The 14,280-nt window shown below is 40.8% G+C and overlaps 1 protein-coding gene across 1 annotated transcript in view; it reads left to right on the forward strand.

The window, feature by feature from the left end:
• Positions 1–14,280, forward strand: part of BCAS4 (breast carcinoma amplified sequence 4) — a 53,439-nt gene that overhangs the window by 16,235 nt on the left and 22,924 nt on the right. Inside the window, exons 4-5 of the mRNA XM_082226593.1 lie at positions 5,356–5,490; positions 10,803–10,904. Of these exons, the coding sequence (XP_082082719.1) occupies positions 5,356–5,490; positions 10,803–10,904 (237 nt within the window). The remainder of the gene's footprint in view (positions 1–5,355; positions 5,491–10,802; positions 10,905–14,280) is intronic.

The raw sequence follows: 14,280 nt of genomic DNA on the forward strand, positions 1-14,280 counted from the left end.
GAAATCTTCATAGCTATTGGCTACAAGAACTCTGGGTTCAGTAGATTGAAATGAGACCTCTTAGGCCATTGATTCATCCATGGGACATTTATAAATATTCTAACTACTCAGAACTGTTAAAATTTACATACAGGGCCTAAGGGCACTTTGAGGAGTGTACAGTTAATTTGTGCTACCTGATGCCTTCTCTGCTGAACCAATCCTGAAGTCAACTGATAGACTGAAAATGTGAATGTTCTATGTATGTGATACAGTGGTACCTCGGGTTACGTACGCTTCAGGTTACAGACTCCGCTAACACAGAAATAGTACCTTGGGTTAAGAACTTTGCTTCAGGATGAGAACAGTAATCGTGCTCCGGCGGCGTGGCAGCAGCAGGAGGCCCCATTAGCTAAACTTGTGCTTCAGGTTAAGAACGGTTTCAGGTTAAGAACGGACCTCCGGAACGAATTAAGTACTTAACCCGAGTTACTACTGTAGTTGCATGTGAATGGTTTTGTTGAGAGATGGGAATGTGTGCATGTATGTATTATGAGGATTGCGTGTGTGAATATAAATGAATACACACAAACATTCATACGTCTTCTTTTACTCTATTAGGTAGCAAATCTGCCTGCTTCTCTCTTCCACAGTGCATGTGTGTTGTGAATGCCGGATGTTTATGTGAGGGAAGGTTGTGTGACTTAACAGAATTATGTTCTCTTTTTAACAAGCCACACTCTTGTAATGGCTGTGAGGAAGTCTGCTTCTGCAGCAAAACATGGCAATATACATATGGCATTGTTTAATATCACTTTAAGTGACTCAGAAGTCTTTGTGTTATCAGGACTGTAAATTCTTAAATTTCAAACCCAACCTCTTGTGTGCACTGATGGAAATTCTTCCTAGCACAATTGAGCTTGGAAAGTTAGCATTATTTATGTGTATGATAGTTGAAGGAACCTATTTGCATTTCTTATTATAGTTTATTAAAGCATTTGAAAGTGCCCATGCAAAAGTCTACATCTGTAAGCAATCCACTCATAGGTGGCAAGTGTAGTCAGATCTTCAGTCCTTTGATCTGCACATTTATCTTTCTAGTGCAGCAATATCAGTCTTTTGGCCATAGTAAGGGCACAGGGAATTCATTGATGAATTCATTAATTGCTCAGCCCGGACACTGAGGTCCTCCTCCAAGGGTCTTCTTCTGGTTCCCTCACTGTGAGAAGCGAAGTTACTTGGAGCCAGACAGAGGGCCTTCTCAGTAGTGGCACCCTCACTGTGAAACGCCCTCCCATCAGATGTCAAGGAGAATCAGGAGGTTTTTAATTCTTGATGTTTTTATTATGCTTTTAGATATTTTTAAGATATTTTTATTTTTATTGATGTCTAGTTGTCAAATTCCATATAGTAGGTATGTAGTTCAAAAGAATATTATCCTCTGAACATTTTAGCTTTTTTCATACAATCCTGTTTACATAATTCACTACTTTCTCCCAAAACCTAGTAAGTATAGGACATTGTAAAAACATGTATTTTAAGGAAGCATTATCCTTATTACATCTCCAAGAAAATGCTGTTTTTGACAATCCTTTTCTGTACAGATGATGTTGTTGTTGTTTAGTCGTTTAGTTGTGTCCGACTCTTCGTGACCCCATGGACCAGAGCACGCTAGGCACTCCTATCTTCCACTGCCTCCCGCAGTTTGGTCAGACTTATGTTTGTAGCTTCGAGAACACTGTCCAACCATCTCGTCCTCTGTCGCCCCCTTCTCCTTGTGCCCTCCATTTTTCCCAGCATCAGGGTCTTTTCCAGGGAGTCTTCTCTTCTCATGAGGTGGCCAAAGTATTGGAGCCTCAGCTTCACGATCTGTCCTTCCAGTGAGCACTCAGGGCTGATTTCCTTAAGAATGGAGAGGTTTGATCTTCTTGCAGTTCATGGGACTCTCAAGAGTCTTCTCCAGCACCATAATTCAAAAGCATCAATTCTTCGGCGATCAGCCTTCTTTATGGTCCAGCTCTCACTTCCATACATCACTACTGGGAAAACCATAGCTTTTACTATACAGACCTTTGTTGGCAAGGTGAGGTCTCTGCTTTTTAAGATGCTGTCTAGGTTTGTCATTGCTTTTCTCCCAAGAAGCAGGGATCTTTTAATTTTGTGGCTGCTGTCACCATCTGCAGTGATAATGGAGCCCAAGAAAGTAAAATCTCTCACTGCCTCCATTTCTTCCCCTTCTATTTGCCAGGAGGTGATGGGACCAGTGGCCATGATTTTCGTTTTTTTGATGTTGAGCTTCAGACCATATTTTGCGCTCTCTTCTTTCACCCTCATTAAAAGGTTCTTTGATTCCTCCTCGCTTTCTGCCATCAAGGTTCTGTCATCTGCATATCTGAGGTTGTTGATATTTCTTCCGGCGATCTTAATTCCGGCTTGGGATTCATCCAGCCCAGTCTTTCGCATGATGAATTCTGCATATAAGTTAAGTAAGCAGGGGGACAATATACAGCCTTGCCGTACTCCTTTCCCAATTTTGAACCAATCAGTTGTTCCATATCCACTTCTAACTGTAGCTTCTTGTCCCACATAGAGATTTCTCAGGAGACAGATGAGGTGATCAGGCACTCCCATTTCTTTAAGAACTTGCCATAGTTTGCTGTGGTCGACATAGTCAAAGGCTTTTGCATAGTCAATGAAGCAGAAGTAGATGTCTTTCTGGAACTCTCTAGCTTTCTCCATAATCCAGCGCATGTTTGCAATTTGGTCTCTGGTTCCTCTGCCTCTTCTAAATCCAGCTTGCACTTCTGGGAGTTCTCGGTCCACATACTGCTTGAGCCTTCCTTGTAGAATTTTAAGCATAACCTTGCTAGCGTGTGAAATGAGTGAAATTGTGCGGTAGTTGGAGCATTCTTTGGCACTGCCCTTCTTTAGGATTGGGATGTAGACTGATCTTCTCCAATCCTCTGGCCACTGCTGAGCTTTCCAAATTTGCTGGCATATTGAGTGTAGCACCTTGACAGCATCTCTTTTAAAATTTTAAATAGTTCAGCTGGAATATCATCACTTCCACTGGCCTTGTTATTAGCAATCCTTTCTAAGGCCCATTTGACTTCACTCTCCATGATGTCTGGCTCAAGGTCAGCAACCACACTACCTGGGGTATACGAGACATCCATTTCTTTCTGGTATAGTTCCTCTGTGTATTCTTGCCACCTCTTCTTGATGTCTTCTGCTTCTGTTAGGTCCTTTCCACTTTTGTCTTTTATTATGGAAATCTTTGTACAAAATGTTCCTTTCATATCTCCAATTTTCTTGAACAGATCTCTGGTTTTCCCCATTCTATTGTTTTCCTCTATTTCTTTGCATTGCTCGTTTAAGAAGGCCTTCTTGTCTCTCCTTGCTATTTTTTGGAAATCTGCATTCAATTTCCTGTATCTTTCACTATCTCCCTCGCATTTTGCTTGCCTTCTCTCCCCCGCTATTTGTAAGGCCTCGTTGGACAGCCACTTTGCTTTCTTGCATTTCCTGTTCATTGGGATGGTTTTAGTTGCTGCCTCTTGTATAATGTTACGAGCCTCCATCCATAGTTCTTCAGGCACTCTGTCCACCAAATCTAAATCCTTAAACCTGTTCCTCACTTCCACTGTGTATTCATAAGGGATTTGACTTAGATTGTATCCTACCGGCCCAGTGGTTTTTCCTACTTTCTTCAGTTTAAGCTTGAATTTTGCTATAAGAAGCTGATGATCTGAGCCACGGTCAGCTCCAGGTCTTGTTTTTGCTGACTGTATAGAGCTTCTCCATCTTTGGCTGCAGAGAATATAATCTGATTTCGATGCTGCCCATCTGGTGATGTCCATGTGTAGAGTCGTCTCTTGTGTTGTTGGAAAAGAGTGTTTGTGATGACCAGCTTGTTCTCTTGGCAGAACTCTATTAGCCTTTGCCCTGCTTCAGATGTAGTGGAGTCCAATAAATTCTAAATATTATTTTCTGTTTTATACATAGTAATTGTGCTTGGACTAGGAGGAGTATTGGTACAGCCCTCTTCTTTTCACATGCCGTGCATTGATTTAGCATGACCGTTGCTCACAAAAAACTACTCTGAGTTATTGGAGGAAGCAGGGACCCTGGAGAGATGTTCTTAAAGCTGGGATATAAAACTGGGGCAACGCTAAAACCAAGTTAAAAAAGAGACTGTTTAGCTTTATTTCTGTTTAGGGAAGCTTTTCATAGAATCATAGAATCATAGAGTTGGAAGAGACCACAAGGGCCATCGAGTCCAACCCCCTGCCAAGCAGGAAACACCATCAGAGCACTCCTGACATATGGTTGTCAAGCCTCTGCTTAAAGACCTCTAAAGAAGGAGACTCCACCACACTCCTTGGCAGCAAATTCCACTGTCGAACAGCTCTTACTGTCAGGAAGTTCTTCCTAATGTTTAGGTGGAATCTTGTTTCTTGTAGTTTGGATCCATTGCTCCGTGTCCGCTTCTCTGGAGCAGCAGAAAACAACCTTTCTCCCTCCTCTATGTGACATCCTTTTATATATTTGAACATGGCTATCATATCACCCCTTAACCTCCTCTTCTCCAGGCTAAACATGCCCAGCTCCCTTAGCCGTTCCTCATAAGGCATCGTTTCCAGGCCTTTGACCATTTTGGTTGCTCTCCTCTGGACACGTTCCAGTTTGTCAGTGTCCTTCTTGAACTGTGGTGCCCAGAACTGGACACAGTACTCCAGGTGAGGTCTGACCAGAGCAGAATACAGTGGCACTATTACTTCCCTTGATCAAGATGCTATACTCCTATTGATGCAGCCCAGAATTGCATTGGCTTTTTTAGCTGCCGCGTCACACTGTTGGCTCATGTCAAGTTTATGGTCAACCAAGACTCCTAGATCCTTTTCACATGTACTGCTCTCAAGCCAAGTGTCACCCATCTTGTATTTGTGCCTCTCATTTTTTTTGCCCAAGTGCAATACTTTACATTTCTCCCTGTTAAAGTTCATCTTGTTTGTTTTGGCCCAGTTCTCTAATCTGTCAAGGTCGTTTTGAAGTGTGATCCTGTCCTCTGGGGTGTTAGCCACCCCTCCCAGTTTGGTGTCATCTGCAAATTTGATCAGGATGCCCTTGAGTCCATCATCCAAGTCGTTGATAAAGATGTTGAATAAGACCAGGCCCAAGACAGAACCCTGTGGCACCCCACTAGTCACTCTTCTCTCCTTTTAATGTTTAACAGACCATTGTATTTTAATATTTTGTTGGAAGCCGCCCAGAGTGGCTGGGGAAACCCAACCAGATGGGTGGGATATAAATAAATAAATTATTATTATTATTATTATTATTATTATTATTATTATTCTCTTCTGGCATTTCTAGGCATTTGTGAAAATGGCAGGACACCATGTCTCTTTCCTAGAAGAACAAGTCCTCGAGGCAGAGAAGGCTCATGCCATCTTTCCCTACACTGTGCAGAAGCTGTTTGGCTCAGTAGCTACACCTTCATTTAAAAAAGTAAGTGCCAAAGTTCTGTGATGCATTGGAGGAGCGGGGGATGCCTGTTGAAATAACCTCCTTACAGTTATCCCATTCATCTGGTGTTACTCTTTGTTTTTATTTATTTATTTATTTAGAGCATTTTACCCCAATCTTCAGCCAAAAAAGGGCTCCCAGAGTGGTTTGCATACAGTGGAATAAAACAATGAAATTATTAACTGCTAACAGGGTGTTGTGGAATGTTGCTATGTGCTTCTTTCTTCCCTGGAATTGATGCTTTTTGGCAGTGGGTGGAGAATCGCTTTTAGAGACACGGAGCCCTGTTTAGAATTGCAATTTGTGGCCTCAAATGCACCTCCCACTTACATCTTAAGTGCCGACAAAATGATTATTCGGTCCATCATACCACTGCTAGAATTCAAGTCCGCAGCAGTTCGTGAACCTGAGACATCGGGATACAACCTCTATTTCGACCACAAAAGGATGACTCATATCACTTACCCAAGTAATCTTGAGTTATGTACCTTACACACCTCCGTTTCCTAATCACCAGATTAGTCTCTTTCTATGCCAAGTTGTGTGCAGGCTTTGCAAAGGCAACCCAAGAAACTATTAACTATTTATTTACAATTTTTATCCTACCTTTCATCTAAATAAAGCCCTTATGAAGATAAAACCCAATAGAAATGAAACAAAAATTATAAATTTCAATAAATTCATTAGACCAGAAGAGCAGTAAAAACCAGGACTCCTAAAAGTACGGGAGAATAGGACAGACTTCTCCCTGACTCCCAAAAGAAAGCAATGAAGGCAAGAAGTAAACATGTAGAGTTTCATAAAAGGCCATCTCTCTAACGTCATCTCCCTAATTTCTGAAGAGAAGGGTCCCCAGAAGCTGACATAATTTGTCAAATCAGGTTCATGTGGCAGATGGTCTTTACGTACTGTGGTTCAAGCTGTTTAGCACTATAAATATTGCAACCATTTCTTTTACTTGAGTTCAGAAACAAGACAGAAGCCATTGACAAATCTTTAACCAGTGGAGTAACGTTTTCGTAGCAGCCAGTGCTGGTTAAAAGGTTGGCTGCCAAATTTGTTGAAAGTACAAACACTTTTCAGAGATAGCCCCATGTATAATTCATTGCAGCAGTCTATCCTGGATTTTGTTAGAGCACAGTAAGCTGTTGCCAGGTCATCTCTGTAATGAGATGACTTCATATTCAGGTTGTTTGTAGGTGAATGTGGTTTTGTTCTGTTCCTTGCTAATGACTCATTTTGCCGTGCTCTTAAAAGCTCTGCCGTCTTCTTTAAACAGAAAAGAATTGTGGGCAGATCTCTTATAGTTTAAAATATAATGTATTTCCTGCAAATACATTTTGAAAGAGTTGTAGAAAGGTGAACTTTTTGAGGGTTATTTTCACCTTGAACTTTAAAGCAATATGTCTGCTTTAAAATCCTGTTTAATTTTCTGAAGTATATACACAAAGTATCAAATGTGGTGACGATAATAATACAACAAAACAACACCACCACAAACTGACTTGTAAGTATCAACCAAATTTACTAGAATAATAGCTAGAATAGAGATAGAATTATAACCATTCAAACAACAAACATACTAAAATGCCATGTTCAAGACAAAGCCTGGAGATACTGTAAACATGGAGTGGATAAATGTACAACTCTATCTTAACAAGTTACATGTACAATAAATATTATACAGACTGAATAAATGAACCGTTCAACAAGTAGCGTAAGTCCAATCACGGAACGGCAAACCCGGGCCGCCACAATGGGAAGGGTAGCACACTGGAGAATGGGGGGGGGGGATTCAGAGCTGATTTTCAAAGATTGAACTGGATGAGATGTTCTTCAAATGGGTCTTAAGTTGTAAACACAAAGCCGTGTACATGGATCAACCCCGGAAGGCAAATCTGGTCCTAATTGCAGGAATGGTACTGCCTACACATAACAGCCCACAAGTGCAGCAGATACAATATACACAGTTTTTAGTTGAACAATTTGTGAACTGTTACAAGACCAGAATTTCTGAACATAGGTCCAAAATACGTATCTTATGTTTAGACTTCCCATTAGTCCAGCATGTCCAGCATTTCCAGCAAGCAGCCCATACAGAGAATGATCTGAGGGTTTTTTTTTATCTTGTGGACCTTTAAAAAACTACCTTTTAGAACCATAGATATACGAAGAGCCTTGTTACAAAAGGAGTATAAATTAATATTTCAGTTAGGAACTTTATATCCAAAGGGTTTGAATACTGAATTCGATCTAGGATGCTATGTATGAGTTAATATGTATACTGTTGTTTGGTTGTAACAGAAAAGTGATGCTGCACCTTTAACCATGTAATCATGTGATGATTGATTCTATGCACCTGTATTGTATTTAACTGCTTGTTATGAGTCTGAACACTAGCTGTGCCTGTGAATACCTTCTTTATCCTGAGCAAAACATTTTGTAAGATTGGGTAAGGTACAGTTTGAGACTGATATTTTCTAATTTTTATGGTTTACCACGCATTGTAATTGGAGTGTTATTTTGTATCATGCAGCTTTTCGGACTGATGAAGCATGTAGCGAAACCTGTAATATATCCGGAGAACAGGTCTCCTTTTGCCTACTTGTGTTATTCTCACCAGGGTGGTGGCTTTAATTTGCCTTCCCCTGATTGATCCATGTACACGACTTTGTGTTTCCAACTCAAGACTCATTGAAGAACATCTCATCCAGTTCAATCTTTGGAAAAACAGCTCTGAAAAAACTTCTCATATTCTCCAGTGCTACCCTTGCCGTTGTGGCAGCACGGGGTATTGCCGTTCCGTGATTGGACTTACGCTGCTTGTTGAACGGTTCATTTATTCAGTCTGTATAATGTTTACTGTACATGTAACTTGTTAAGATAGAGTTGTACATTTATCCACTCCATGTTTACAGTATCTCCAGGCTTTGTCTTGCACATGGCACCTTGGTATGTTTGCTGTTTGAATGGTTATAAGTCTATTCTAGCTATTATTCTAGTAAATTTGGTTTATACAGTACTTATAAGCCAGTTTGTGGTGGTGTTGTTTTGTTGTATAATTTTCTGAAGTGCCAACACAGGTCAGTTAATGCAAAATCATTGCTACTGCAGTGATACTTAAAATGGGCTTCTAGTTGAAGTTATGTAGCTCAGGGCACATTCATACAGCTGCATAACATGTTTTCGGTACAGCACCCAACTCTGGAAATGCAAAAAGAATGCCAATTTTACATACTAGGCTAAGTGTTCTGCTTACATAGGGCTGCTATTGAAATGGAAAATCTATATTGGCTAAAATGTACTTTCAAGTTAAAAATCCTTCTGCATTTCCCTCCACGTTAGCAACATTCACACAATAGTAGGAGAGAATCTCAGAGTTTATTGTCACGCATGAAAAGAACCTTTGAACTGGTTAGCAGAAAATTTAGTATTTTCAGGTTTCTCATCACATAGTTACTGAATATTTGAAGGCAGTCAACAGAATGTTTTAATTGTCTCAGTTGAAAACTATTGTTTAATTGTCTCAGTTGAAAACTATTGTATTGTCTCAGCAGTGGTTGGTGGGACATGCCTGACTTCCCAATGCTGAGCATTGCTGCGGCTTGCTGAGAGGGATAGTAGTGGAGATCAGCTCGATGTAGGTGTGGTGGCAGGAGCATCAGATTGGATGATAACACCTGATCAATGAATGATGAACTTTCATGTGTGAACTTGGGCAAAGTTACCACTGCATGAACCTCACCACGTTGACTTATGGTGTCTGTGTGAAACCCTAGCCTTAGGTTTACCGTCACTTGTCGGATTAGAAGCAAGTCCAACATTTAAAGGTTGCATTTTTATTTTATCCTTCTGCTAAAGAATTCAAAGCAGTGTGCAATATTTTCTGCTTTTTCTGTCAACAGAGATAGATTAGGTTTCTTGTTCACAATATCATACTAGCTAAACCACATTAGAGACAGAAAAGGTCATCTGGGCTGTAACAGCTAGGTCAGAAATCCTAGTTCAGTTGACTTTGAAAGTTAGTTTTAAAACTTACCTAGCTGCTGCATTGAATTGCAACTGAATGAGTAAAATGTTTTGTTGAAGCCATTGGAACATTTAAGGAACTAGATTTAAGGTTGACTTTGGAGCATCCACGCATGTACATGCAAAACAGTGTAAGACAGCACAACAGTTTAATCTTTCTGATTGCTCACAAAAGAAAAATATTTATCCCAGTCCACCAGAGCACTAGATGCAATAGTATTTTGCAACTGGCTCTACCTATGTTGGAAATTAGAGAGAAAATAGTGAGAGATCAACCATGCAGGTATGTAATCAAAATTCTAATATGGCTTTTACACTATTTTGGAAGCTTATTCAACAGCTGAATATAAATGTTAATAAAGTAGACAAAGCACTCAATAATAATTTTTGTTTGTATTCTGCTGAGTTTGGGTTTTCACACATACAATAATTTGCAGCCTCAGCTCCTTAAAGCCCATCCTCTTAATTCTCCCAGGTTAAATGGAATGTTATCTCACCTCCCATTTTAGCCACACAACATCCCTGGGAGGTAGGCAAGACAGAAAAATAGTGACTGGTCTGAAGACTTATGGCTAAGAGTGGATCAGAACCAGAGCTGTCCTTTTTCCAGCCCAAGGGTTGCATTCCCTCATGAGTGGAGAGCCCCCTACAAGCCCCAAGAACCAGATAGAAGGACCTGGATGGCCTCATTTGGCCCCTGGCCTTCAGGTTCCCAACCTGTCCTATATGGTTGGACACTCTAATACTACAATATACTGAAGATATTTGGTAGCACTATGGCCATGTTAAGTTGTTCATATTTTGGAGCCCTGTCCATAATACACAGATGCTTGTTATCCATATTTCAGCGAAGGAAGAACTGTCTGTCTGAACAAAATCCCATGTGTCATCAGTTTGAAAAATATCTTTGTGTTTTGGGAGGAAGGGCTTCTTAAGGCATCACATGAAGGTTTTTGAATTACACAAACATTGTATGCCAAAAAAACCCCAACCTTAATTTGAAGTTGTGCTTAGGCTAATAATAAAAAAAACCACCACTTGCTTACACGTGGTTGCATGTACTCCCAGTTTTGCCTTAGCTGATGTAATTAGACTGGCCATAATTTTCTAGATTAAAAAGTGGCAGCCCTGGAGCTGGTTAATGCAGGTATGCATCACCTGAGCCCATGCCCCTTTTGCTGTCTCACTGCTGCTGTCACTGCACATATGACACTCTCAAAGATCTGGCTACTTTCCAACAGAAGCTTGTTGATGTCTCTTATCAGGTCACTGGAAAACTGTCAGAGAAGCTGCCTCTGGTGTGCATGAAAAACAGGAGGCTAACAGAGGCAATCTTGAACAATGCTGGAAATCTCCAGGAAAGAGAAGTAAGGGTTAGGGGTCCTTGTGTGCAATCTATAGAGGAGCTTTTAACAACTTCCACTGTTGAATACATAAAAGATATTTCTGAGTCATCTTGATCATGGCTGACTCTCACTGAAAGCTGTAACTGGCATGCTACTTCAGGTAACATTTTAGGGTTGGAATACCTCATATTTGTGTGGCCCTGCTCCTAGCAACCTTCCAGACCCATATCTCAGTTCCCATGATCCCCCCCCCAACTTCTGCCCTGTTGCAGTTGTTCCTATTCCAAGGAGGAATCCAGCAGTAAGTTGCAGTTTCCTAGGATAGCAAATGGGAGACCTAAGTTTCCTTCTCTTCCTCTTCTCAGTTAAACTACTCTGGAGAGGTGGCAACTGGAGGTGCGTGGCTGGGAACTACAGAGAGGTAGCCTCCTCTCCTGTAAATATTCAGATTTTTCACTCACTTGGTGTTTCATAGGCTCTGGTGTTCACTGAAAGGAAATAATCAGAAAATGGAAGACAACAGTTACTTGCTCAGCAGGAAGAGTGAATCTGTGGCTCTCCCGATGTTATTGAACTATAACATCCATCACCCTGACCACTGACCTTGCTGACTTGAGGCTGATAGGTGTTGGAATCCAGCAATATCTTGAGGGCCCAAGGTTTCCACTCCAACTTACTGAGTAGTTGGGCAGCCAGGACTGGCAAATTATCATCATGTATTCTAGATGCCCCTTTGAAGAAGGGTAAGACTATTTATCTTGTAAAAGTAGTAGTGACTTGGCCTTCCTTTAAAAAAGCAAACCAGTTCCTTAAAAAATATGATCTAGCCAGTTATAGGCCTGTGCCCAGTCTTTAAAGAAGTTTTTGAGCAGTTGGTAGTAGAGCGACTTCAGATGTGTTTGAAAATAATTGAGGAAAGATGCACTATTTAGTCTGGTATCAGACCTCATTTTGGGGCAGAGAATACATAGGCTGTCCTGGTGAATTATCTGCTCCTGGATATCTACAGGAGGAATACTTTTCTGCTGATCTTACTGGACCTCTCAGGAGCTTTTCTACAGAGGACCATGCTATTCTAAAGGGTGAGTTGTCCTTTCTGGTCTGGGTGTTGGGGGTTGGTCTCTGGTAGTTTTATTGTCCAATTAAACTGGATATTTGGAGACACAGGTTCAACCCAATGGAACTTCATGCATGGTGTTCCACAAGGTTTAGTTCTTTCACCAGTGCTTTTATCTAATAATATCTGGAGCTGCTTTTTCTGTCCTTCACCCGTGTGTTTTAAAGCTGGTCAGAAGAATTAAGTAGAACAGACTGAAATAAAATCTAGACAAATCAGAGAGGATGCTTGTGGAAATTATTGTGCCCTGAGGATGAGAGTAGAGCTTAAATAAGGCAGAAATTGATGGAGTGGTTGTTACCCATTGGTGCAGGTCTGCAGCTTTGGGATCATCTAAATCAGAAAATAGAATGTAGACGTTTGTTCCATATGTGTTAGAACAGACATCTGTTCGGTGCTTTACATAAGTTTCATTTCTTCTTGAAGCCTTTTTGTAGTTTTCTGGAGTGAGGCTTTTTACCTTTGTGTTGTTTGCCTCCATGTGTTGCGTAATAGGAGCTAGTTGCAGCTAAACTGTCTATGTATGCTGTATTCTGGCCTTAAAGAGCCTTGAGGCAATATGCACAACTGCAGTACTTTTCTAGCATTCTTTCTCTATTTATGAAGAGCAGCACATCAGCATTGTATACTGTTGTCTCTGCTCCCCGCCCCCCTACTTTTAGCATTCTTCAGGAACTCTGGACCGGAAGTTGCCCTGGCTTCACTAAACATTGGAGAGAGAATCCACTTGTATTGGCTGAAGGGGGTGGTGCAGAAGTGTGCATGTCTTGCTCCAGTGTTCACATTGTTTAAATGCTCAAAAACTTCAATACAGATTCAGCCATCTGATATGCTGTTTAGCCATCTGATGTGCAATGCATGGACTTGACTTTGTCTTTTTGGCAAAGGCATTATCCTGCATAACTAAACTCTTAAAAAAACAACAACACAGATTGTTCTGTTGCTTTTGAGATCACGTTGGCTGACAGGACATCATTTTTACTCAGGAGAACTAGAGAGAATTGATTAAAACTACAGCTTCTAGACAGTTCTGAAACCAAGATCCTATGAGACCACTGGCTGCCCATCTCCAGATGATAAAAATGCATGTTTTCAGCTGCCAAAGACTGAACCATAATGAAATCACTAGAAAGGAATGTTACGATCAGATTTCAAAGATCCTATTTTGGTGCAATACAGTCGAGCTGCCTCTAGGGATGGGGGAGAAACTGGATTCAGTTTGCATTTAAGATTAATTTACCTAATTTGCATTTACTACCAAAACACAGCCATTCTTTGAAATTTGCACTTCTCCTAATTTTGCAGCTTCTCCAAACCTTCTCTTGCCAAGTAATGAGTACAAAAATGCATCTACGAATTTCCATATTACTGAAAATAACACAAAAAATGAATTATTTTAGGGGAAATTGCTTTGCAAAAATGCATATATTAGGCAAAATTGCAAGCAAATGTATATATCAGGAGAAATTTGCACTAAAATGTTGATGAATTTTTATGAGGACTGTTATTAAAAATGTAGGGTGATGTGGAAATATAAAGAATTGAATTTAAGATTGAAAAATTGAGAAACCAAAAATGATAGATTCACCCACCCCTAGCTGCCACTATGCTATAAATCCCCAAGTATATTGCTACTTTTCTTTGCCATTGGCCTATTTGACCTATTGTGGAAAGCAGAAGAAACTCAACTCAGTCTCGGATTGGATCACATTTTTCTTTGGAATAACTCACCAAAGTGAAATTTGAGAACTTCTCCATGTCAGTTTTGTGCTACATCGGTACAACATTGGCTTGTCTTCCCCAGTATAGGGTAATTTAGATCTTCAGATCCCTGAAAGAAAAGGAAAGAACTGAGGTGGACTTTGTGACTTAATGTTCCAATCCTCATAATTTTTCTGTGGATGGAGACTGTTATGTGGGGATCCACTGTACATCAAGACAGTCCAGTTGATTTGGTGCTGAATCTCTGCAATATGGTATCAAACAATGCATGTGCTTTCTTTATTTTGGACTCACAGATGTCCATGGAGGCGCAGGTCAATTCTGTGTCCAGGGCAGCTGTCTCCCAGCTCCATCTGGTACGCAGGCTGAGACCCTACCTGTCCACGGACTGTCTTGCCAGAGTGGTGCATGCACTGGTTATCTTTTGCTTGGACTACTGCAATGCACTCTACATGGGGCTACCTTTGAAGGTGACTCGGAAACTACAACTAGTCCAGAATGCAGCAGCTAGACTGGTGACTGGGAGTGGCTGCCGAGACCACATAACACCGGTCCTGA

This window comes from Podarcis vaucheri, assembly GCF_965113315.1.
Source record: "Podarcis vaucheri genome assembly, chromosome: 6".
Taxonomy (NCBI): Eukaryota; Metazoa; Chordata; class Lepidosauria; order Squamata; family Lacertidae; genus Podarcis; species Podarcis vaucheri.